Source organism: Malus sylvestris, chromosome 9 (genome assembly GCF_916048215.2).
Source record: "Malus sylvestris chromosome 9, drMalSylv7.2, whole genome shotgun sequence".
Lineage (NCBI taxonomy): Eukaryota > Viridiplantae > Streptophyta > Magnoliopsida > Rosales > Rosaceae > Malus > Malus sylvestris.
In genome coordinates this window covers 4064748-4086928 of record NC_062268.1, presented here as the reverse complement: position 1 = coordinate 4086928, position 22181 = coordinate 4064748, and the positions used below count along the sequence as shown (strand labels likewise).

Here is a 22181-nt window from a genome sequence, read left to right as displayed (position 1 = left end):
CCCAACGCCTATTTGCTCGAACCCGCCAAGTTGAATCATTGGCGGCTGAAGTGATGAGTCTCAAACAGGAGATTAGAGGGCTCAAGCATGAGAATAAACAGTTGCACCGTCTCGCACATGACTATGCTACAAACATGAAGAGGAAGCTGGACCAGATGAAGGAATCTGATGGTCAGGTTTTACTTGATCATCAGAGATTTGTGGGTTTGTTCCAAAGGCATTTATTGCCTTCGTCTTCTGGGGCTATACCGCGTAATGAAGCTCCAAATGATCAACCTCTGATGCCTCCTCCTTCTAGGGTTCTGTCCAGTACTGAGGCTCCGAATGATCCCCCTCCGGTGCCTTCTCTTTCTGGGGCTCTACCGACTGCTGCGACTTCTCCTAAGCAACCTTTGTGAAGGCTCTCTCTTGTTTGTTTATTTTGACTCATGTATATGTACATATTTGTAGCTTATCGGGGATATCAATAAATAAGCTTTCCTTCATTTCAACGTATGTACATATACAGGTACTTTCGGAGAACTAATTTATGTTGGTATGCTTTGTTGTTTACATTGTCCTCAACAGTTTCTTATGATATTGCCCTCCGTGTTGTTGCAGTTGCCTACTTATCCCACTGCAATGTTCCTCGGTGATAGTGATGGAGAGGTGATGAGTCTCGTAATGTATTTCAAGGTTTCTGAGAGTTTTGAGAAAGACGTCTCTCCTCAATTCCAGGACAGCATCAAGGTAACTGCATTTCGATGAACTTTTGCTGAGATAAACTTGTACTTAACATTTGGATTATCTATTGGTATACTCAGGTTATTGATCTCGGTGAATAATGTTTCAGAAATTAGTTGACGATGAAGAAGGTGGAGCATTCATAGCAGTCAATGAAGAAGGTGGAGCCTGACCTTGAAAAGCAAAGTTACTTCTTTAATAACAATCAAGTGCTGAATGCCCTCTTTTACCACAAATTTGGCATTCAACAATAAAACCATATGATGAAGATGCATTATTCCTGTGAAAGCTGTTAGCAGCAGTGTGCCCCCTTTTATTGCATATTTGACATTCAACTGTCACATTAGTCCTGGTATTTATATTGCCAGACCAAGTATTATTCCCATTTTGTCTTGATCCACCAAAATAGTAATTGGATGATTCACCAGAGTTAAAAAATTTCCCTCTGGAATGATTGTTATTTCTAAATCCATTTGGAGGTCTAGACCCAAATTGATTACCCATGAGTCTGTGAACCTGAACCATTCTGATTATTTGTATTCCCAATAAAACCAAAGCCATAAGATTCATTAGGAAATGGAGTAGATGATGGAAAGAAAGGTGTTGGATTCTGAGTTGGTGCAAGATAGAACTGTTGAGGAAACTGTTGAGACATAGAAGAACTGTCCTGCAACTGTGAAGACGGCACAAATGGCACATCAATAATTATACCACCAGTACTAGCAGGTATATGACTATGATTTTGGGGATTAGAAGATGATGATGTATTAGAACTAGAACTAGAGCCTTAAACAAACATTGCAGACCTATTATGTGAAAGCACATTCATTTCTCCCTCAATTTCTCTCTCAGCTCCTAGGAGTTGTGCTCTAAACTCTTTCATAGTGATAAAAGACTCCCTAGCCAGAATCACTGTTCGAATGACTGAATATTCCTTTGGTAGACCCGCAAGACCAGCAATCATAATTTCATTATCAGACACAAACTCACATGCTGCAATTAATTGATCTCTAATTGCTTTCAATCTCAACAAATATTTATCAATAAAATCAATGCCCTTTTGAATTGTATGCAATTCTGTCTTAAGATGATTCACCCTAGACTTCAAAACAGAAGCATATCTGTCAACAAGATTTGTACATGCCTCATGAACAGTTCTACAACCAATGACATATTCCATGGCCTCATCAGTCAAGGTGGCAAGTAAAAGACTTAACAATGCCATATTTGTAGACTCCCAATCAATAAAAGCTTCAGTAATTTCTGTTGTAACACCATTCGCAGTACTAACAACATATTTTGATGGACACACAATTGTGCCATCAAAGTAACCAAATAGTTTGTAACCTCTTAGAACATACTGAAACTGAAATGCCCATTTGGCAAAATTATCATCTCTCAGAGCATACCCAAAACACCTTCCACTTTAAAACTCGAAGTAGTCATAATTCTTTTCACAGACAACAATTAACACTGATTCAGATTATATGCAGAGAATGACACTCTGAACTTAAGAAGAAAGAATGACACTTTATTGTTCTTGATGCAGAAAAAATGACACTTTCTTGTTCTTGATGTAGAAAGAATGACACTTTCTTGTTCTTGATACAGAAAAAATGACACTTTCTTGTTCTTGATGTAGAAAAAATGACACTTTCTTGTTCTTGATGTAGAAAGAATGACACTTTCTTGTTCTTGATACAGAAAGAATGACACTTTCTTGTTCACACACGTTCGTTGATGCAGAAAGAATAACACTTTCTTGATTACAATACTCCCAAATCAACACATATATCCCAAACACCCAAATCAACACATCAACATATGCAATACAAAATATGCAGATTAACACAAACACCCAAATCAACACAAATATCCCAGATCAACCAGAAATATCACACATCAACATCTCGAGAAATTAGCAACACCCAGAAATCAGAAATTAGCAACACCCAGAAAGCAGAAATTGACTACAACCTTTGAATTAAAGGAATAAGAACACCTGAAGCAATCACCAAGACAATGAGCAACCCAGAAGCAGACGATTCCCAACACTCTGTATCGGAGTCACCCAACTGCAAATCACACAATCCAACTTCGCAACTTCGCCGAAACAAAGACCGCCACACCGTCGTTCCAACTTCGCACCTTCCAAAACAAACAGCGGAAGAATTAGGATCGGAAGAGGTAGTAAACCTAACTAGGCGATGATACCATCATAACTCAGAGGAAGTAATGAAGGTATGAAGATATCTGAGATCGAGAGAAAAGAAAGAGAAAGAGAAAGAGAGAGAGAGAGAGAGAGAGAGAGAGAGAGAGAGAGAGAGAGAGAGAGAGAGCTAATTCAATATTGTGTAAGTCAGAATTAAACTTCAGCCACAGTAGTAGACAGAGCAGAAGTTCCCTTACGCTTCCTCCCCCTTCCCCTACCACCCATACCGGAATTTCTTTCTGATAAACTTGACAGCCAACTCCCACCAGATTCCATAATCAACCCTTCAATTATTTGAAGATCATCAGTCACCTCGTTTTTTGACAAAGAAACAAGATCGGGAAGTACATCTCTCTGGAAGTCTTTCTGCTGCCTCCATCTCCTTGATTGCCCTCTTCGTGGCCTTTTTTACAATGTCACTTCTTCTATTAGGTTGTCTGAATTTGGAGGCACATAGCAGGGTAGCTCTTCCTTGGTTTCCAGCAAATTTAATGTCATGTGCTCAAAGTAATCCGTCACATTGGTAAGGGACTCTTCACTGGCAGTTCGCTTAACCTCTGCCGCACTTCCATTGTCAAGACTTCCGTCACATGAAGAAATTATTTCTGCAAACCAACGAGGGAGTCGGTTTGCGAAGCATCCATTTTGCAACCAGTGGCATTGTCCTGCATATCGTGAGTTTGAGATGATGAGATGGCAACTGAAGCCTCAGCTGCTGCTCTGATAAGGCCCTCATGAGGTGAGTCCTTACGTCTTCTTTCAATGGAATCTTCCTCATATATATCTGTTTCAACTACTACCGGTGCCTCCAAATCTATCACAGTTTCCATCCTCATAGTTGGAGAAACAGCAGTCGTTTCAATTTCTTCTACAGTTAAACATCTATTTAAATCTATTTGGTGTCTTGAACCAGAATTCTCGTTTGATAATCCCTTGTCTAGAACCAGACCGTCTGTAATCAGTTGCTCTCCACACGTACGTGACACAGGATCCTGAACCATATCACTCTTATCAAACGCAATTCTAGCAGAGTAGCCATTTTCAGCATCATGGCCATGCATTAATGAAGAGGAATCTGGAATAAGACCTTGAGAATGACCATTTCTCAAATCAGCTCTGTTCACAAACTGCTTAGAAAGGTTCTGTAAGGAATCTATATTCAGATGATGAGAACCTTCACCTTCTTTGGAAGATTTACCATTGCAAAGTGATACTGCTTCAAGCCAATGCAATCTTCCTTGTCGGCTTTCTTGGTACCTCAGCCCCTGAAGAGAAATAATATTTTGTCCACAAGTTACTCCATGCAGATATTCAATCGGAGGAACATCGTTGACATCAATTGCAGACACATCCACCCGGTGACCCAAACTTGAATGGTTCCTCTGGCGGACAAGGCTCATTGAGGGGTGACAAGCATGTACTTCATTGGCCTCCAACTTCGCACGAAAGAAAAAACCACTTTGGTGTGACACTTCATCTTTAAGACTGGGAGTTAATGGTATTGAATTACAATCTAGAAGTAATCTGTCCCTGATAACTTCGCAGCTTTCAGGCATCACGATTGAGGCCCCATTAGGATTGTGTTGAGGTATTAACGGAAGTGCTTACTTGAATTGGTGTTAAGTTCTGGCTCAAGCTACATGGAGGTTTTGTCCAATTGGAAGATGAATGGGAAATGGCTGCAACAGATTGCAAAGCCACAACAGATGAACTTATACTACCTTCAATACGCTTTCACTATTATTATTTTCTTCGTTGTCGTCGTCGTCTTCGTGACGAAGACTTTTCAATACGCTTTCATTTAGTTTACTCTGCCGTGTGCGTTGGCAATACATCATCAGTTTGCAGGACATTTCCAAGAACGATACATCAGCGGCTCCGTTGCTACCATTTTTTATTAGAAAAGTTAGAAAAGGTGTGTGTGGCTTTTCTTATTCACGACGCATTAATCCGAAGGGGTATTTGAATATAGGTCAAATTTATAGGCCTCAATTGGGTGCAGTCCACTGTAAACCTGGTTCCTAGTATTTAGACTTTTAGGGTGTTTTTGTTTGCCCTCCGTAGTCCTCATTGGATTGAATTAGACTAACATCTAGTCTAATTCTGTGTTTGTTAGTATCATGGATTAGCATTAGTGGACTATGAGGGACTCGCGTTCACTAAAGCTTTCACTAAAGGGTCTTAGCGAGACCCTCCAGAAACAGCCGGACTGCTAAGACCAACTTCGTTCGCTCCTCTAATCCTCTGTGAGCTTCGTCGATCTCGCCCTTTCTGCTTTCAGACCCATGGATCTTGTCATTCACACATCAATAGCAACAGCGGTCTCGCATTATAGATGCAAGACGGCGATCTCGCACTGCAAAATCAGGACAACAGTCTCAACCACATGCTTCGACTGTAGACCAAACATCTCAACCTTTCGAAGAATTCACAAACATGAAAAAAAGAAAGAGAATTTGACGAAGCAAATCAAATCAAGGGCAAATATAGGCTTTCCTAAAGCTCATATATGTTGAAAATGGAGATAAAATGCTACCAAAGCAAATGATTGAATATAAGAAACATCTCAACATTTCAACAGCAACGATTGAAGGAACAAAGCCATGCAATAATAACTTGATCAGAGGGAGAAATAACCCATCAGCTTGTTTCTAAGGAATGTGAAATTTTGCAGAAAATAGTTTAGAAGGATCTGAAATTTTGCAAAAAAAAAAATGGAGAAACGAAGAGAATATGACGGGTTCAAAGAGGGAGAAAAGTAGAGAAGTTTCTAGGGAGAGGGAGAGTTCTTAAGCAGTGTTCTAAAACTCGGCCTAGGCGGCCGCCTAGGGGCTCGGCGGTGGAGTCCCGATCCGATTTAGGCTAAATCGTTCAGGTAAGGCGGGAAGGATTTAGACGGCCGCCTAGGCGTCTCTAGGCGCTCAAGGCGGCCTAGGCGGTGCTAGGCGGCGGTCGATGCTCTGCAAATCTTCCCTCGCATCTGCATGGTCCACCACCCACAACCCAAATATGTTGAAGAGATTCGTCCGTTGGGTTTTACTACAGAGAGAGAAGGGGATCTATTGAAGAGATCCGTTCGTTCTGTTGAAGAGAAGAGAGAGAGAGAGAGAGAGAGAGAGAGAGAAAGAAAGAAAGAAGAGAGAGAGAGTCGAAGAGATCCGTCCGTTCTGACAGCTTCTGCTTCTTGTGGGCGCTAAGCTGGAAAACATATGGATTTCATTTGTTTGCAGACCACGTATGGATTTCATTCATGCATCATGGAAAAGTTGGGGTACAGAGGGAGAGAGAAAGAGAGAGTCGAAAGATAAACTGAAAATGGGAGGAAAAGAAAGGCATACCTAAAGTGGGAGAAGAGGATCTCTCTGCAGAGAGAGAAAGAAAAGGAGATCTGTTGATAATAATAAATGCAAGCCTAGAGCCACTAAACAATAAACAAGTGATGGTTGATTGGGACTACCATTGGAGAAACCGATAAAGGGTGTAGATGTAGAAAGTTGTCGGTTTAATTGAAAAAAAGGGATTTTCTTTCAAGTTGGGTCGATTTTGTGATCCACTATTTTGTTCAAAGAAAAAACAAACTAGGCCTAATATTCATTGTATAAAAATAGAAAAAAAAAAGTTCTAAAATTATACACATATACTCATATTTTATAATATATAGTGTAAATTTATGTAAATCCGCCTAGGCCGCCTAGGCGTTAGGCGCTAGTCCACCGCCCGACTAGCGCCTAGGCGTTAGGCGCTAGTCCACCGCCCGACTAGCGCCTAGCGTTTTTTAGAACATTGTTCTTAAGAAAATGAAAAATGTTGCATAATTTTAAAATATTAATAAGTATGTATTAAAATATTAATAGATATATATTAAATAATGTAATATTAAAGTTTGTTATTATTTTGATTTTTAGTTCGACACTGCACCAAACACTTCACTAAGCTAATCCAGTTTAATCTAGTCTAAGCCAGTCCAACTTAGTCCTTGAAGATAGTCCAGTCCGGTGCAACAAACGCACCTGCGTTTGTTTGCCCTTTTTAACTTTTACTAGCTTAGATTGGACTAAATGTTAGTGTAGTTTGCTACAGCAAACACATCCTTATAACACCGAGCCACGTAAGCTATTTTACATCCCTAGTTTTTTTATTCAACAGTTCAATTTTTTTTTAATTCAAAGAAACTGAAGAAACAAAATATTTGTTTTGAATAAAGATAAAATTTCATTCTATTAATATGAACTCAACGCGGAATATTTGTTATGTATAGTGAGAAAGGTAGTTAATATTTGTCATATGTGATCATAATTTATCTTTTGTTTTTTAAAACTATGAGAAGTCATTGAGGACAATTCCATATGTATTGAAACGCTTTATGAATCATATACTATGTATTATGTGTATATTTAGATGAGTTTATCTTAATTTGCTCTAATCTTACAAGATATGTAGCCCATGCAATATGAGCTCTTTCAATTTGTCACAGGCATGAAAGAGTGCTGCAACTGCACTTTCACAAAATCCTTTCAAGTATTGGTACGTCAGTTGCAATTCTCACATAACAAACCGTCCACAAGACGAGAGTACGAACCGTCCAAAATTTCCACCGACATAGGAACACAAAAACATAAATCAGATCGAAGACTCGTTACGCATTCTCTCTCTCACAGACACATACACACACAAAAACTCTGTTTTCCGTCTTTTTTTTTTTTAACAAGAACTCTGTTTTTTGTTCCTCAGCAAATGAGAACTCCCAAACAGAGTTTGGTGGTGAGGAAGATGACCAATCGCGGCCGTGAAGCTTAAAGCACTACGGAAGATGGCACGGTGGTGAATGAGAGCAAAAGAAACGCTGTACTTTTAAGCTACACTTGCAACAAAATCAAAGCAGCAAACGCACTTTTGCAACGAACGTCGTCTGTATTGCCGCTTAATTATCTGATTCATAATTCAGACCTACAAATTGTGTTCCAACAATTACTAAAAAGAAAGGGTTTGCAAGCACTATTTTACATCGTATTTAACTAAATAGAAAATGCAATAACACATGATACAAAAGCAATAACAAGTAATACAAAGACAATAACGAGTAATACAACGGCAATAACAAGTAATTAAGGCATCCCATTCTGGTTCGGGGGTTCCTCGGTGCCCTTCATTTTGTCACAAACATAAACAACAGCTGCAATACAGAGTGTTATTAAGGTTTGGTATTTGTGACGGACATAACCAGTAGCTGTAGTGCAGAGTGTTCTTAGGGTTTGGTAGGACTTGGTCACAATTATCACAAAATATAAGGCCCAGCATGCAAGAGTAAACCACCCGAAAGCTGGAACGAGGAGGAGCACCATTAGAACCAACGCAAGAGTTCCACACAAGAGGCTGATGTTGTTCATCAATTCATATATATTTGTATTGTTGGAAGCTTGGAGAATCTTGGTAGTCTCCAATGTCCCCGCGTAAGTGAGTAAATCAGCAATCAACATAATAACAGTATTGTGGTCTGTGACAAATGGAGATGGCAAATTTCCGGTCGCTTGCTTCACCTGGAGGACTCCAAACATGTTGAGGAGATGGAATATACAATTGTGTGCTGCTGGTAGAGATTTGTACTGACCACCCTCCTCCCTAGTGCTGCTGTATTATAAACAGCATATAGGATTAGATGTGAAGATTACATGGAAATAAGTGGCATTGTACTATTAACGAATAGGAAAATATTAAGGAGACCATCTTTTTTAGACCACAATACTAATTAAGAACATGAGCTTATCCACGATCCCGTTTGTTATAAATATTGTTTCTTCACTCTTTTCTATTTGTCATTTCTTTCATATATCAATCCAAAGTAAAGGATTAGATAACATCGACGGCACCAAATTCGTGGATGCAAATCACTTCAGATGCCGCGGACTCAAACGAAATCGAAGACTCGCTATACATTCTATCTCTCTCACACACAGACACATGCAAGAACTCTGTTTTCTATTTTCTTTTTTCTTCTTCAACGAGAGCTCTGTTTTCTTTCCCAGCTAAAGAGAATTTCCAAAACAAAGTTTGGTGCGGAGGAATATGACCAGTTGTGGCCACGAAGCTTCAAGAACTACGGGAGATGGCACTGCAGTGAGTGAGTGCAAAAGAAACGTGGTCGTATTGAGCTACACTTGCAACAAAATGAAAGCAACAAACGCACTTGTTCAGTAAACAATTTCAGAAAACTTAGAACAAAGAAAATTTTGCAACTAAGAATAAATAAGTGGATAGTTGAGGGGTTTTTCCTTCAATTGAGCTTTAAAGTGTTTTTTTTCCTTCTACATGGTCCAATTTTATAAGAAGGAAACGAAACAATTATTTTGAACTTGTGTTTCTGAATGGAGAGGGTTAACATTAAGGTCTGCATCCATTGTCAAAAAGCACATGCCTTGTACTCCCAAGACAGAGAAATTGATGAGACAAAATCTTATTAATACAGGCATTTTCGCAATACAATCACCATGTATTGCCGCTTAAATATCTGATCCATAACTTGGATCTCCAAATTAACCTCTCCATAAATGGGGGTAAGGCTAGCCGACATTCACCTCTCCCAGACCCTGCGTAAAGCGGGAGCCTTGTGCACTGGGTACGACCTTTTATTTGAGCGATACTCCGTTTCTAACTCAAAACAGACCACTCTGTCTTTAATAGAAATGGTAGTATAATAGCTAACCAAGTAATACAAAGGCAATAACAAGTAGTTCATTAATTAAAGCTTTGTTAGAACCAAGAAGAGCGACAACGAACTTGCAAAACAACAGCTTGATAAAACTCAAATACATGGAGAACTCTCTTATTGAAATCAAAGAGTTGCAGTCGCTATATAATAGCTTTACAAAATACACTGAAGGAGAAATAACAGCCCACGATTTACAACCCTAGGATCGTGGTATATGACCAAGTCTTAAACAGATAATGCAACAAATGTGTCCCAATAGGGATTATTCACCATTACTTAAAACAAATCCTAAAAACCAGGAGACCTAACAACTTTAACAAGTTTCAGGGTTAGTCATCCTGTCCTGGTTCTCGGGTTCTTCGGTGCCCTTCAATCTCCTCATCAGCTCCTTCATTTTCTCACGGACATAATCAACAGCTCCAGTACAGAGTCTTCTTGGGGTTTCGTAGGACATGGTCACAATTATCCCAATAGATGCCACCCAACATGCAAAAGCAAACCAGCCCAAATCTCGATCGAGGAGGAGCACCAGCAGAATCACCGCAAAAGTTCCACACAGTAGGCTAATGTTGTTGATCCATTTATATCCATTTGTATTGCTGGAATCTTGGAGAATCTTAGCAGTCTCCAATGTCCCCGCGTAAGTGAGTAAATCAGCAATCAACATCATAATTGTGTTGTGGTCTGTGACGAATGGAGACGGTAAATCTCCGGTTGCATGCTTCACCTGAAGGAGGACTCCTAGGATGTTGATGAACTGGAATATAAGTTGGTGTGCTGCCAGTGGAGATGTGTACTGACCACCTTCCTCCCTAGTGCTGTACTGACCACCCTCCTCCTCCTTCCTCTGCCAACAGACTCAACACGTCGGCCGTCGAGTCATCGACCACCACACCTCTATGACTCCTCCATATTCCAGATCCAGACTTCCACAGTTTCACCTCCATCTCCTACCACGACCTCCAAATCGAAGCTTCTCTGATCTGAACGTACCAAGATTCATGAAATTATTGTACCTTGATTTCGATTTGGATTCTGAAATTGAGTATTAGGGTTTTGAAATTTCAATTTGGGGATTTAGAATTAAAATTAGGATTTCTGTTTTGAAAATCCCCTAATTCCAATTAGCGCTCGATTTCTTTGTACTTGGTTTCAATTTTTCTGCTTTTGAAGGAAGGTTACGCAGAGTATCGTCGACAGATTAACAAGCTGATTGCAAAGCATAAAGGAAACAGTCCGCTTGTGACGAAATGCAGAAGCGGAGTAGATGCCAACAAAAAAAAAAAAACACGAATAAACAACTAAAAAGATGTACTGACCCAGCTGGGACCATAACTTCTGATTTAATTCCAAACTTGAGTTTTTTTAATTGCAAAAATTCTCAGGAGAAAATCCCCAGGAGAAAATCCCCAGGAGAACTAGGCGATCAAAAATCCCCAGGAGAACTAGGCGATCAAACCAGTAGAAATAACGATCAAAAATCCCCAGGAGAAGTAGGCGATCAAACCAGTAGAATTAGGCGATCAAAAATCCCCAGGAAAAAGTGTAGGAAATGAAGGGGTTGGAAGTGCTTATTTCTAGGCTGAACCGCGCTGATGAATGTAATTTAATAAAAGTTAGGTTAAATTACCGATTTCTCCTTTGAATTTTTACTTAATTTTCAATTTACTCCCTAAACTTTTTAAAGATTTAAACTTTTGTTTTTTTGACCGATTTCTCCCAACCCTCAGTTTCAGATATATTTCGTGCAAATTAACGTTAACACGAATTAGTGGATTTTGTTCCACCAATTTTCTGTTATTTCAAGTATGCCATGCCTGTTTACCAAATATACATATAGAATTTCCTTTTTCTTTTAATCCCCATCTCTCTTTGCTTTCGCTCCTTACATCTCGCTCTTCGTTTTCGCTCTTCAATCTTCTCGACACAATTACTATCTATCTCTATTGTCTTTTTTTATTAGGGTAATGCTAAGAAGACAAAATTTGTGGCGAAAATTTGGTAAACTAAATTACATGAAAGTTGGTAATTGAATTATTACTTAAGCGTTGATAAACGTGTTTATTTTTTTACTGGTAACACATCATTTTTTTTGCAAATTTTGCCTATCAAATTTAGTTTTCCTAGTAATACCTTTCTTCATATTGGTATATATATACAGACTTTAGAACTTAAAGAGAGAGAGTGAGCAAATGTTGTGGGCTGGTGCAGCTAGCATTCATTTGCAAATCTTACAGTGAAATTAAGACTGAATTTTGCAAGTTTACTAGTTTACCCTTACAATTACTTGAAACTAATAATTTTTTTTTATTTTATAATTTATATAAAAATTATAAGACATTAAACACTTAAAATTACTTGAACCGTCGTAGACGCAACGAAAGAGAGGGCAAAGTTGTGAATGCATTATGTCTGCAAGATCGTCTGCTCCAGCCGATATGCTCCGACTGCGGTGAGCAGCTCCTCTCCCCCCCCCTCCTGCTCCGCCGTCTCGTCGGTTCTGTCATGGCTTCTTCGTATGAGTAGCCTATCAACAAATAATACTTATTGATAATTAAATAATCCCAATTTTAAGGGATTTGACTATTTTAATAAACTGAACTATTCTTAATATTTGTTAAAAAATATTGAACTTTATCAAGTTTTTCCTTTATACAATTCTTCCATTCTGATCCTCTGAATTCTTGGCACTAAGGTAGGTCCCGCTCAAGCTGTTTTACTTTATTTTTTGACAAACGATAAGTTTTGTCAAATTAAATGTTAGATTAGTTATTAATCGAATTAAAACCCGTATTGGCATTTAAAAGCTCAACATTTTTTTTATTACTATGATAAAAAGTCACTTGCTCGAGCTACTTTACTTTAGTTCAACGTTGAATGGATGACTTAGCGTACAGAAAAAGATAGACCTTTCGGAAACTTCCTAACTCGTTCGTCGAATGCCGAAGCGCATGGAACTGTCCCAGCATTCCGCGTACGGACATTAACATCACAAATTTCAATTGTTGCGCCCTAAACGAACGACTTTATTATTTATTTGTTTTATATTGTTAATAAAACTTGAATTTTTCATAAAACTACTACCAACCTAAAAAAAAAAAAAATTAAAAAAAAACCTACTACCAACCTAAAAGTTTTTTTTTTTCTTTTTTTGAACAAGTGATATTATCTATACTATGGGGAGGGGGTGAGCTTAGTCTTATAGTGGACTAGCAATAATCTGGTTCAAACTCGTATTTGGCGATAATCTAACATAAGATCTCTCACTTATAAATGAAGAAGAATACCACTAGACCGTAGTATTGAATGACACTACCAACCTAAAAGTTAAACAACAAAATAAGTTTGAAATTTCGAACTCTTCCGATTCCATCATCCCATCTCTTGCAAGGATATCTTATCATTGCCTACAACAAAGTCCACAAACAAAATACTCATTTGGATTTCTGTGTGGAATTTGCAACTTTACTTAGAGTAAATATGGATGAATAACATTTGGTTATATATAGTTTTATTATTATTTTTTTTTTTGTCAAACAATAAATTTTGTTAGATTAGCCATCGAACGGGGTTTGAACCCATGCAGTCATGTAAGAGCTCAACACCTTTTCAGCAATGTGGTAAATGACCACTTGCTTGTTTATATATAGTTAGAAAGTTAGTTAATATTTTGTAATAATGTGATCATAAATTCTTTTTCAAAACTATGAGAAATCATTGATGACAATTTTATATGTATTAAAATGCTTTATGAATAATGTTGCGGATTATGTGTATATTTCGATGAATTTATCTTAATTTGCTCTTATATTATATTTATTTAAAGGTGCCCCTCAATAAAGATGTCACCGGAGATGTAAAAGATCCATTTACACATATTCGCTGTATATATTTGCACTACAGTTGGCTTTATTGATGTTCTAACAATTTAATTGCGCACTTCATTTTTTTTTATATTTTGAAAAAAAAATATACTTTTATAAGGAGTCCACTTTTAGATTTTTGGAGTTCCATTAATAATAATATTAAAATATTAGGGTAAATTAAATTATACACTATTAAATTTAAATGTAATTACAACTTCATACAATATTTTTAAAATATTTCAATATCTTACTTGTACTTTTATTTTATTTCAATTTCACACTTTCGTTATTTTATTTCAATATCTTACTTGTACTGACTAGTTGCTATCTCAGCGCCATGTGGGCAAACAAATTAAATTGTTTTTTTTTATTATTTCCTTAAAAAATTTATTAAAAAAATGTTTCATCTTCTTGTCTGTCTACCTCCCTCCGCCTTCATCCACCCCGACACTAGTCACACTATCCCAGTTGAAAGCTTCATTTTTTCGTTATTCCTAGTCCTTCTCTGTCCTCCAATCAATACAGCCCAGAATCAACATCATTTGGATAAATTACATTTTGCCTCCTCCTCATCCGGCGTTCTCAGTTATCCCCCGCCGCTCTTGCTAGAATTTACCAGCTCAGCTCGCATCGGCAAGTTCGATTTTGCTTTTCTATTCATTTCTGCAGAAATTTTATGCTCTTGAAGTTTGTTTGCGAAAGTTGGAAATTTTGCTGTGATGGAATTGATGTGTTTTGAGTGTGTTGAATTTTTGTGGATTTTGAGGGCATGGGTGGGTAATTTGTTGATTTTGAGGGCAGATAGGCAGCTGCTGGTTTTGCTCTGTGGATTTCTGGGAACCAGGGCAGAGAATAATTGCTAGAGGAGAGCTGCACTTCCACTACTACTTCGGTTTCGGCTACTTCGTTGCGGTCGTCTTCATCCAAGCAAGTGGGGATGCGGCAAAAATTTAACTATTTCCTTACCCAAAAGAACTATTCAAAAGAAAATGTTTCATATTCTTCTTCCGTCTACTGCCCTCCGCCTCATTGGCACTGCCGTTGGAGGTATTGGCCATCGGCCTAAAACTACATATACGCATTCACACACAGTATAAAGACATTTTATGAGCTACTTATTGGAAAAGGATTTTGTTTAGTTTAGTTTTTAATTTTCTTCCCTGTTCTACAGATGGTTTTCCATTAGCAGGCAATCCATTTGAGAATATCTCAGGTGGCCAAGTAGCTCAGCTAGAAAGATCTGCATGCCTCGCGGATAATGGGTGTAAGTATGAAGAATACCAAACCTATACAAAAATGGATGGAGGTCATTCAGATAAGTTCATGGGGAAGGATGACGAACTTCTGGCAATGAGGAAGAACATTCTGGATCATTTTTATGGAAGCTTTAAGGGACTTAGAGAGGATCGACAGGATTCTAATGAAAAGATTCAAGACAATATGCTTAAATCTGGCTTGCCTCGAATTTTCGGTTTTTCTTTGCTCTAATGAGAATACTATTTCTGCTTATCAGGGATAAACGAAAGTCACCTGCTCCAAACTACAGTCCATATACTCCAACAGGTGTTGATTTATTTGTGTGCCCAAATAAGATACATCACACTGCCCAACGTCTTGAGCTTCCCAAAGTTAAAGCCGACTGAAAATTGCCTTCACTCCTCATCGTACAATGTACACATACAGGTTCTTTCAGAGAACAAATTTATGTTGCTATGCTTTGTTGTTTACATTGTCCTCGACAGTTTCTTATGATATTGCCCTCCGTGTTGTTGCAGTTGCCTACTTATCCCACTGCAATGTTCCTCGGTGATAGTGATGGAGAGGGGATGAGTCTCGTAATGTATTTCAAAGTTTCTGAGAGTTTTGAGAAAGACATCTCTCCTCAATTCCAGGTCAGCATCAAGGTAACTTCATTCCGATGAACTTTTGCGAGATAAACTTGTACTTCACATTTGGATTATCTATTGGTATACTCAGGTTATTGATCACTGCGAGTAATGTTTCAGAAATTAGTTGACGATGAAACGGAAAAGGTTAAAGGATTTGCCGTGCATCCCATATGCAAGGATCCTCGTGTTGCATGATGTCAGACACCGTTCAACTGCATGCTCAAATAGACTAGCTGCCATATTTAATTTCCCACACTTGGAATAAGTCATGACCAAAGAATTGGTGAGAGGTGTATCGTTGTTCATATCAGCTCGATATAAGTGACAGCGGACTTCTTTTGCAAAACTCAGACTTCCAAGCAGACAAATTGCCTGAGGCAAAGTTACCAGAGTAACTATATCAGTTGTGCTTGCCCCATTTGCATCGACCGAAACAATGTTAAGGCTCCATCAGCATGGCCATGGTAAACATAACCCATCATCACTGAAGTCCATGAGACCAAATCCCGATATCTCACCTTGTTAAAGATTTGCCTTGCATGGTCTAAACAACCACATTTTGCGTCCGTGTAGATAATTTGATTCGTAACTTCAGTATTCAAGTCAGACCCGTGCCTTAATACATGTCCGTGGATACACCTGCCTTTTCTTATGTATTTCAGCTCATAAGTAGCAGAAGGTAAACTCAACAAGGAACCTAGGTTTGGTTTAATACATTCTCCAACCATTTCGACAACGGTGTCCACAGCTTCGCTAGACCGTCAATATAGCATCCTTTTTCTCCATTCTATCAAATAGTTCCCTGGACTGGATCAACTTGTTTGATTTGGAGTATAGATCGACCAGAGTGGTGGCTGCCAATAGATCAAGTCGCATACCAGCTCGAATAAGTAACCATGGATACTCTTTCCTGGACGCATATAATTCAAGCAAGCACAGACAGAATCCCATTGGAGAAAATTTTCTTCCATCACTTGATAGAAGGCGGAAAGCCTCCAAGGATTGCTCCATTTTAAGATAACCAGCAATCATCACATTCCAAGAACCAATAGTCTTTCTATCCATTTCGCCAAAAATGCAGTTCTAGGGGATCCACATTTGTTATACATGTCCACGACACTTGTTTCGAACACTTCATCCGAACCACCAATTCCCCTTCTAATAGCATAGCCATGGACCGAACGTCCTTCTTTCAGTGTCTCTAACTGCGACGCTGCCTCAAGTAAGCTTACAAGAGTGACCCGATTTGGATGCAATCCTTGCCTCTGCATACGGCGAGCAAACCCAAAAGCCTCACAAGCACGTTGGTCGCCACTCTGAGCATAACCAGTAATAATCGAAGGGTAGACAACAATATTTTTCCAAGTAATTTCATCGAACACTTCAGCTGCATCTTCAACAAACCCACATCTAGAGTACAACCCGATAAGCGACGAACCCACAAATCTATTCAAACTAAATCCAGACTTCAAAGCATCCCATGAATCCCACGTCCAAATCCCAAATCCCCTAACTCGATACAACTTTTCAAAGCAAACGTAATGGCGCCGCTATCCATCAAGGATTGCATTCCACCGCCGAAGAGCTTCGTCGAATTGACCGGCTCAGAAATACCCAACAAGGATTGCATTCCAGAGAGACAGATTCCCGTTGACGATTCTGTCGAAAACCCATCTGGAATCTGATAAAAGGTCGAACTTTGAGTAGCAATTCAGGAGCTTGCAGCCGAGAAATATATTGTTTCCGAGGCCGTGAGCGAAAATGCGAGCATGGAGTTTTCTCAGTGAAAAAGCGTGTGAACAATTGTCCAAGAAAGAAGCGAGGTTTTCTGACAGAAATGGAGATTGAGGGCGTGAGTCGTCGAGAATTGATGTGCAGAGAAATCCAATCTGGGTTTTGGAGGGCAATGATCCGAACCCGGATTTAACACGAATCATGACTGTAAGCGATTGGTGAGAGAGCAAGCATTTTGATACCTCTCTCTCTCTCTCTCTGAACTAAGCAGATCGCTTTGTTTGAACTTTGGGTCTTCTTATTAGTTTTCGTTCATAATTTATTTATAAATTCTGTTAAATATAGCAATTTTATTTAATTTTTTTGTCGAATACATTAATTTAATTTTTTTAGGGTGATAGCAATTTGATTAGAAATATACAGTCTATGTGTATTGGGTATTTCTGGAGCAAGTGGCATTATTGAGAATAAGTTCCTAACTTTACGAATTGTTAAAAAAAAAGAAAACTAATGAAAAATGCTTGAAAACTTTGAGTTTGAACGATAAGGACAAAATAAAGGGTAAAATAAATAGTACCATGATTGATTTTTTAGTGTAAAAATGTGGTTTTTCGTTAAAATGAACAGTACCGAGATCTTTTCATTAAAGTTCCCTAAAAAAAAGGGTTAACTTCATATGCTGTGACTTATTATATTTATTCATTCCAAAATAAAAACTCTACCATCATACATTCTTTTTGTAGTAATATGTTAATGAATATCGTAATTTTTATATAAAAAAAATAAAGGAAGAAGATTTGAATGAATTTCCAAAAGCAAAATTTTCTTTTTATTTTTTAATTTGGGCAGTCCATATAGCTGATAAAGTGGGTCTCGTGATGCCACATAGCTATATAACTAAGATATTGACCAAAAAGTTGACAAATCTATGATCTTACACTAAAATCTTAATTTTCTGTACAAAGTTGTACAGTTTTAAGATTTTGTGTGGAGTTACAATTAAACACAAACTTGAGGGGGCAAACTTAAATATACACATTAATTAAATCATCATATTTTGGTTTTGAGATTGAGATTCTTCTGTGCCATTCAATCTCATGTTCAGCTCCTTCAGTTTGCGAATGACATAACGGAGTATGTCAGTTGCATTTGTTGTACTTGTACAAAGTCTTTTCAAGATTGGATAAGACTTAACCATAGTTGTCACAAAGCATATGGCCCAACATGCAAGAGCAAACCATCCAAAATCTGGGACTAGGAGGAACGTTAGTAGAATCAAGGCAAAAGTTCCACACAAAAGGCTGATTCTGTTCATCAATTCATACAGATTTGAATTGTGGGAAGCTTGCAGTATCTTAACAATGGCCAATGTTCCGGCATAAGCAAATAAATCGGCAATTAATATATAAAAAATGACGTAGTTTGTGTCGAATGGAGACGCTTGCAAGGCTGCACATTTAACTTGTAGGAGTATGCCTAGCATGGTGAGGAGAAAGAAAATACATTTGTGGGGACCACTATCCTCCCTTGTGCTGCTGGAAAGAAAATTAGATGAGTAAGTGGACGAATTTTCCTAGCTAATCACCTTGTACGTACTTTATTAGGAGTAGTAAAACCAAATAATTAGAGAGTAGAGAAAACGAAAGCAAAAGAAAATGTACTAACCGAGCTGGGGTTCGCGGAGAATTAACCGACGTTTCGACGTCCATAACTTCTTTTGGGGAGATGGGGTGTTTGGGGGGGGGGGGGGGGGGGGGGGATCGAGGAAGTGTTGAAGTACGAAGAAAAGGCTCTTCCCAGATAATGAAAGATATGAAGGGCTCTTCCCAGAACAATCTCAATCTCCTTTGTTTAAATAGCCACAAGATATGAAAGATTCTCCTGTGAGCAATGGTACTGGTAATTGTGTAATTAGTTGTAGAAGCTAAGGGCATTATTTGGAGCAGCCAGCCGGTGATGAGAAAGAAAAAACATTTGTGGGGGACCAAGGAAAAAAATTCCAACACATATTTCACTTTTTTACAAAAGTTGTTTGTTCATTTTTTTCATTTTTGAGCAACATTTCATTGCCCAACTGGCCACTTGCCTAAACGACACGTGTTACATCAATTGTTCAAAAATGATTAGGGGTTACACGGCGTTGAGTTGACTAAGATTTGGAGTTTCAATTATTACGGCTACATGTCAATCGATTTGAGAGAAAAACTTGGATGGACTTTGCTTGGCATCGGAAATTTGGAATTTGTTAAGTGACGTTATAGTTATAATAAAGAGTAAACTGCCGATTTGCCTCCTGAACTATCACCCAACTTTCGATTTCCTCCCTGAACTTTTTAATTGGAAAATTAAGGACTTAAACTAATTTTGTGGCCAATTTCCCCTTACCGTTAGTTTTTAATAGATTTCATCCAAATTAATGTTAACTCTTATCATATGCAAACCATGTAACTCTCATTTGTGAACAAAAACGTTACTTCACTAGACATTCAGACACAAAAGCTATAGAATCACACATATTTGCATAGATTTATATTATAGAAATCTAAGGTTTTCAATTATATTAAAGAATGAAGCGATCGAACTATCCACACATGTTGTGCACATGCTTCCATTTAACAGAAATTTGGATGGAATGAATGAAAAATTAACAACAGGGGGCAAATCGGCCAAAAAAATTAGTTTAAGTCCTTAATTTTCCAATTAAAAAGTTCAGGGGGAAATCGAAAGTTGGGTGATAGTTCAGGGGGCAAATCGAAAGTTGGGTGATAGTTCAGGGGGCAAATCGGTAGTTTACTCTATAATAAAAACAAAACTCGCCGTATAATCTTTTATTATTTTATAATAAAAATCAAAACCCGTTGTATGACCTTTTATTATTTTATAATACTCACATAATTATTTTTCACACTAATTAATATACATCATGAGATAATTTAATGGTTCTTTTTTTTTTTCCCTCTTCTCCTCTCTCTCCTTTTCTCTTAAATTTTCTCTACCGTCTTCTTCCCCATTCTTTGTCTTTTCTCTTTCTTCATAAAAATACGGGGAAAAACAACTAAGCCATCTTCTCCAACTATCATAAAACGTAAAAAAAAAAAAAAAAATCCAATACATATTTCACTATTTTACAAAAGTTGTTTGTTCATTTTTGTCATTTTTGAGCAACATTTCATTGCCCAACTGGCCACTTGCATATATACTCAAATAAATTTGTTGATACATTTTCTAGAGATCCTTGCTGAGAAAATTTGGGAAGAAAATATTTAACGGAGATTGACGATCAAATTTATGTATCACTCTATGGTACTCTATTTCCTTCTATCTCAAACAGATCATTCTGTGTTTAATAGAAAAGGCAGTATAAACTGACCAAGCAATACAAAGCCTTTGTACAACTCAAAACAACGTGGTTTTGAACTTAAAATTAAAAAAGAGTAAACTACCGATTTGCCCCCTAAACTATCACCTAACTTTCGATTTGGCCCCTGAACTTTTTAATTGGAAAATTAAGGACTTAAACTAATTTTTTTTGCCGATTTGCCCCCTGCTGTTAATTTTTCATTCATTCCATCCAAATTTCTGTTAAATGGAAGCATATGCACAACATGTGTAGGTAGTTCGGTCGCTTCATTCTTTAAAATAATTGAAAACCTTAGATTTCTAAAATATAAACCTATGCAAATATATGTGATTCTATAGCTTTTTTGTCTGAATGTCTAGTGAAATGACGCTTTTGTCCACAAATGAGAGTTACGTGGTTTGCACATGATAAGAGTTAACGTTAATTTGGATGAAATCTATGAAAAACTAATGGTAGGGGGGAAATCGGCCAAAAAAATTAGTTTAAGTCCTTAATTTTCCAATCAAAAAGTTTAGGGGGCAAATCAAAAGTTGGGTGATAGTTCAGGGGGCAAATCGTCAGTTTACTCATTAAAAAATGAAAACAAATAAAACGATTTGTTTTGGTCGTAATAGGATGTGTGGATAGCACACCCCTAACGTAAATTGAGGACCATTTTGGCATTATACAATTCACATGCAGGCTTCAGAGCCTTTGTTCTGCCATGGGAGAGGGCGACAGTCGACTACAAGGCTACAACTGTCACTCCCGCCCCACCGCTGTCCAGCCATCTGAACACCATGCACCGTCGCCCCTCACGACTCCACGCTGTCATCAGCCGCCATCAGCCACCGTCACATTTTAGGTAAATCCCTTATTTTCGTTTGCATAATTTAAATTAATTGATGATCTGAGATCTATGCGAGACGGGTTTTGTATGGTTTAGTGCGAATTTATCTGGGTTTGGTGCTAATTGGGGTCTCCAGGTTGATTTTGTTGTGTCTAGTTGGAATTGGGCATTTTGTTGTTTTGAGTAGGTTTGGATGGATTCACACCAGTTGCAGTGGCGAAGCCACGTGAGGGCGAGGAGTGGCGGCCGCCACTCCCCTCGCCGGAAAATAGGACTGGATCTCTGAGTCAGCCCCTCCCCTTGCCGGAAAACCCACTGGTTCAGCTATCCCTGCTTCGGTGATGTCTGGGTTTGCTGCGCGCAGTAGCAGACTGAGTTTGAATTATTTTTTTTAAACATCCAAACCAAAACGACGTCGTTTTGGTTCTGGTAAAAAAAATAATTGAAAAAGCGCATGCGGTTTCGTACTTTTTAAAATAAAAAATATATATCTTGGAGGATCGCGTGTTCCCATTTCACTCTCAATCCCTCCCACCAGTGGTGAAGCCACGTGAGGGCGAGGAGTGGCGGCCGCCACTCCCCTCGCCGGAAAATAGGACTGGATCTCTGAGTCAGCCCCTCCCCTTGCCGGAAAACCCACTGGTTCAGCTGTCCCTACTTCGATGATGTCTGGGTTTGCTGCGCGCAGCAGCAGACTAAGTTTGAATTATTATTTTTAAACATCCAGACCAAAACGACGTCGTTTTGGTTCTGGTAAAAAAAATAAAAAAAATAATTGAAATAGCGCCTGCGGTTTCGTACTTTTTAAAATAAAAAATATATATCTTGGGGGACCGCGTGTTCCCATTTCACTCTCAATCC

General features: G+C 38.3%; 4 protein-coding genes, 1 long non-coding RNA gene and 1 pseudogene across 5 annotated transcripts; 1 reads left to right on the top strand and 5 right to left on the bottom strand.

Annotated features, from left to right (window-relative positions):
- Positions 1-1197: 1197 nt before the first annotated feature.
- On the bottom strand, positions 1198-4629 carry LOC126582545 (uncharacterized; annotated as a pseudogene).
- A 3411-nt stretch (positions 4630-8040) lies between these two features.
- LOC126582544 (uncharacterized) lies at positions 8041-8621 on the bottom strand. The gene is made up of 2 exons (XM_050246684.1): positions 8605-8621; positions 8041-8563 (listed from the first exon to the last, which is right to left on the bottom strand). Exons 1-2 carry the CDS (start codon positions 8619-8621, stop codon positions 8041-8043), a joined length of 540 nt encoding a protein of 179 aa, XP_050102641.1.
- Positions 8622-9709: 1088 nt separating this feature from the next.
- Positions 9710-10644, bottom strand: LOC126582543 (uncharacterized). The gene is made up of 2 exons (XM_050246682.1): positions 10635-10644; positions 9710-10499 (listed from the first exon to the last, which is right to left on the bottom strand). Exons 1-2 carry the CDS (start codon positions 10642-10644, stop codon positions 9955-9957), a joined length of 555 nt encoding a protein of 184 aa, XP_050102639.1. The 3' UTR covers positions 9710-9954.
- Positions 10645-12643: 1999 nt separating this feature from the next.
- On the bottom strand, positions 12644-13085 carry LOC126582190 (uncharacterized). The gene is made up of 2 exons (XR_007609305.1): positions 12962-13085; positions 12644-12768 (listed from the first exon to the last, which is right to left on the bottom strand). It is a non-coding gene; the product is annotated as an uncharacterized LOC126582190 (long non-coding RNA).
- Positions 13086-13935: 850 nt separating this feature from the next.
- LOC126582183 (uncharacterized) lies at positions 13936-16631 on the top strand. Its single transcript, XM_050246218.1, has 5 exons — positions 13936-14554; positions 14679-14771; positions 15021-15190; positions 15283-15411; positions 15514-16631. The coding sequence occupies exons 1-5, from the start codon at positions 14497-14499 to the stop codon at positions 15589-15591; spliced, it is 528 nt and encodes a 175-aa protein (XP_050102175.1). The 5' UTR covers positions 13936-14496; the 3' UTR covers positions 15592-16631.
- On the bottom strand, positions 16150-17333 carry LOC126582542 (putative pentatricopeptide repeat-containing protein At3g25060, mitochondrial). Its single transcript, XM_050246681.1, has 3 exons — positions 17011-17333; positions 16432-16905; positions 16150-16306 (listed from the first exon to the last, which is right to left on the bottom strand). Exons 1-3 carry the CDS (start codon positions 17331-17333, stop codon positions 16150-16152), a joined length of 954 nt encoding a protein of 317 aa, XP_050102638.1.
- Between the last annotated feature and the right edge of the window lie 4848 nt (positions 17334-22181).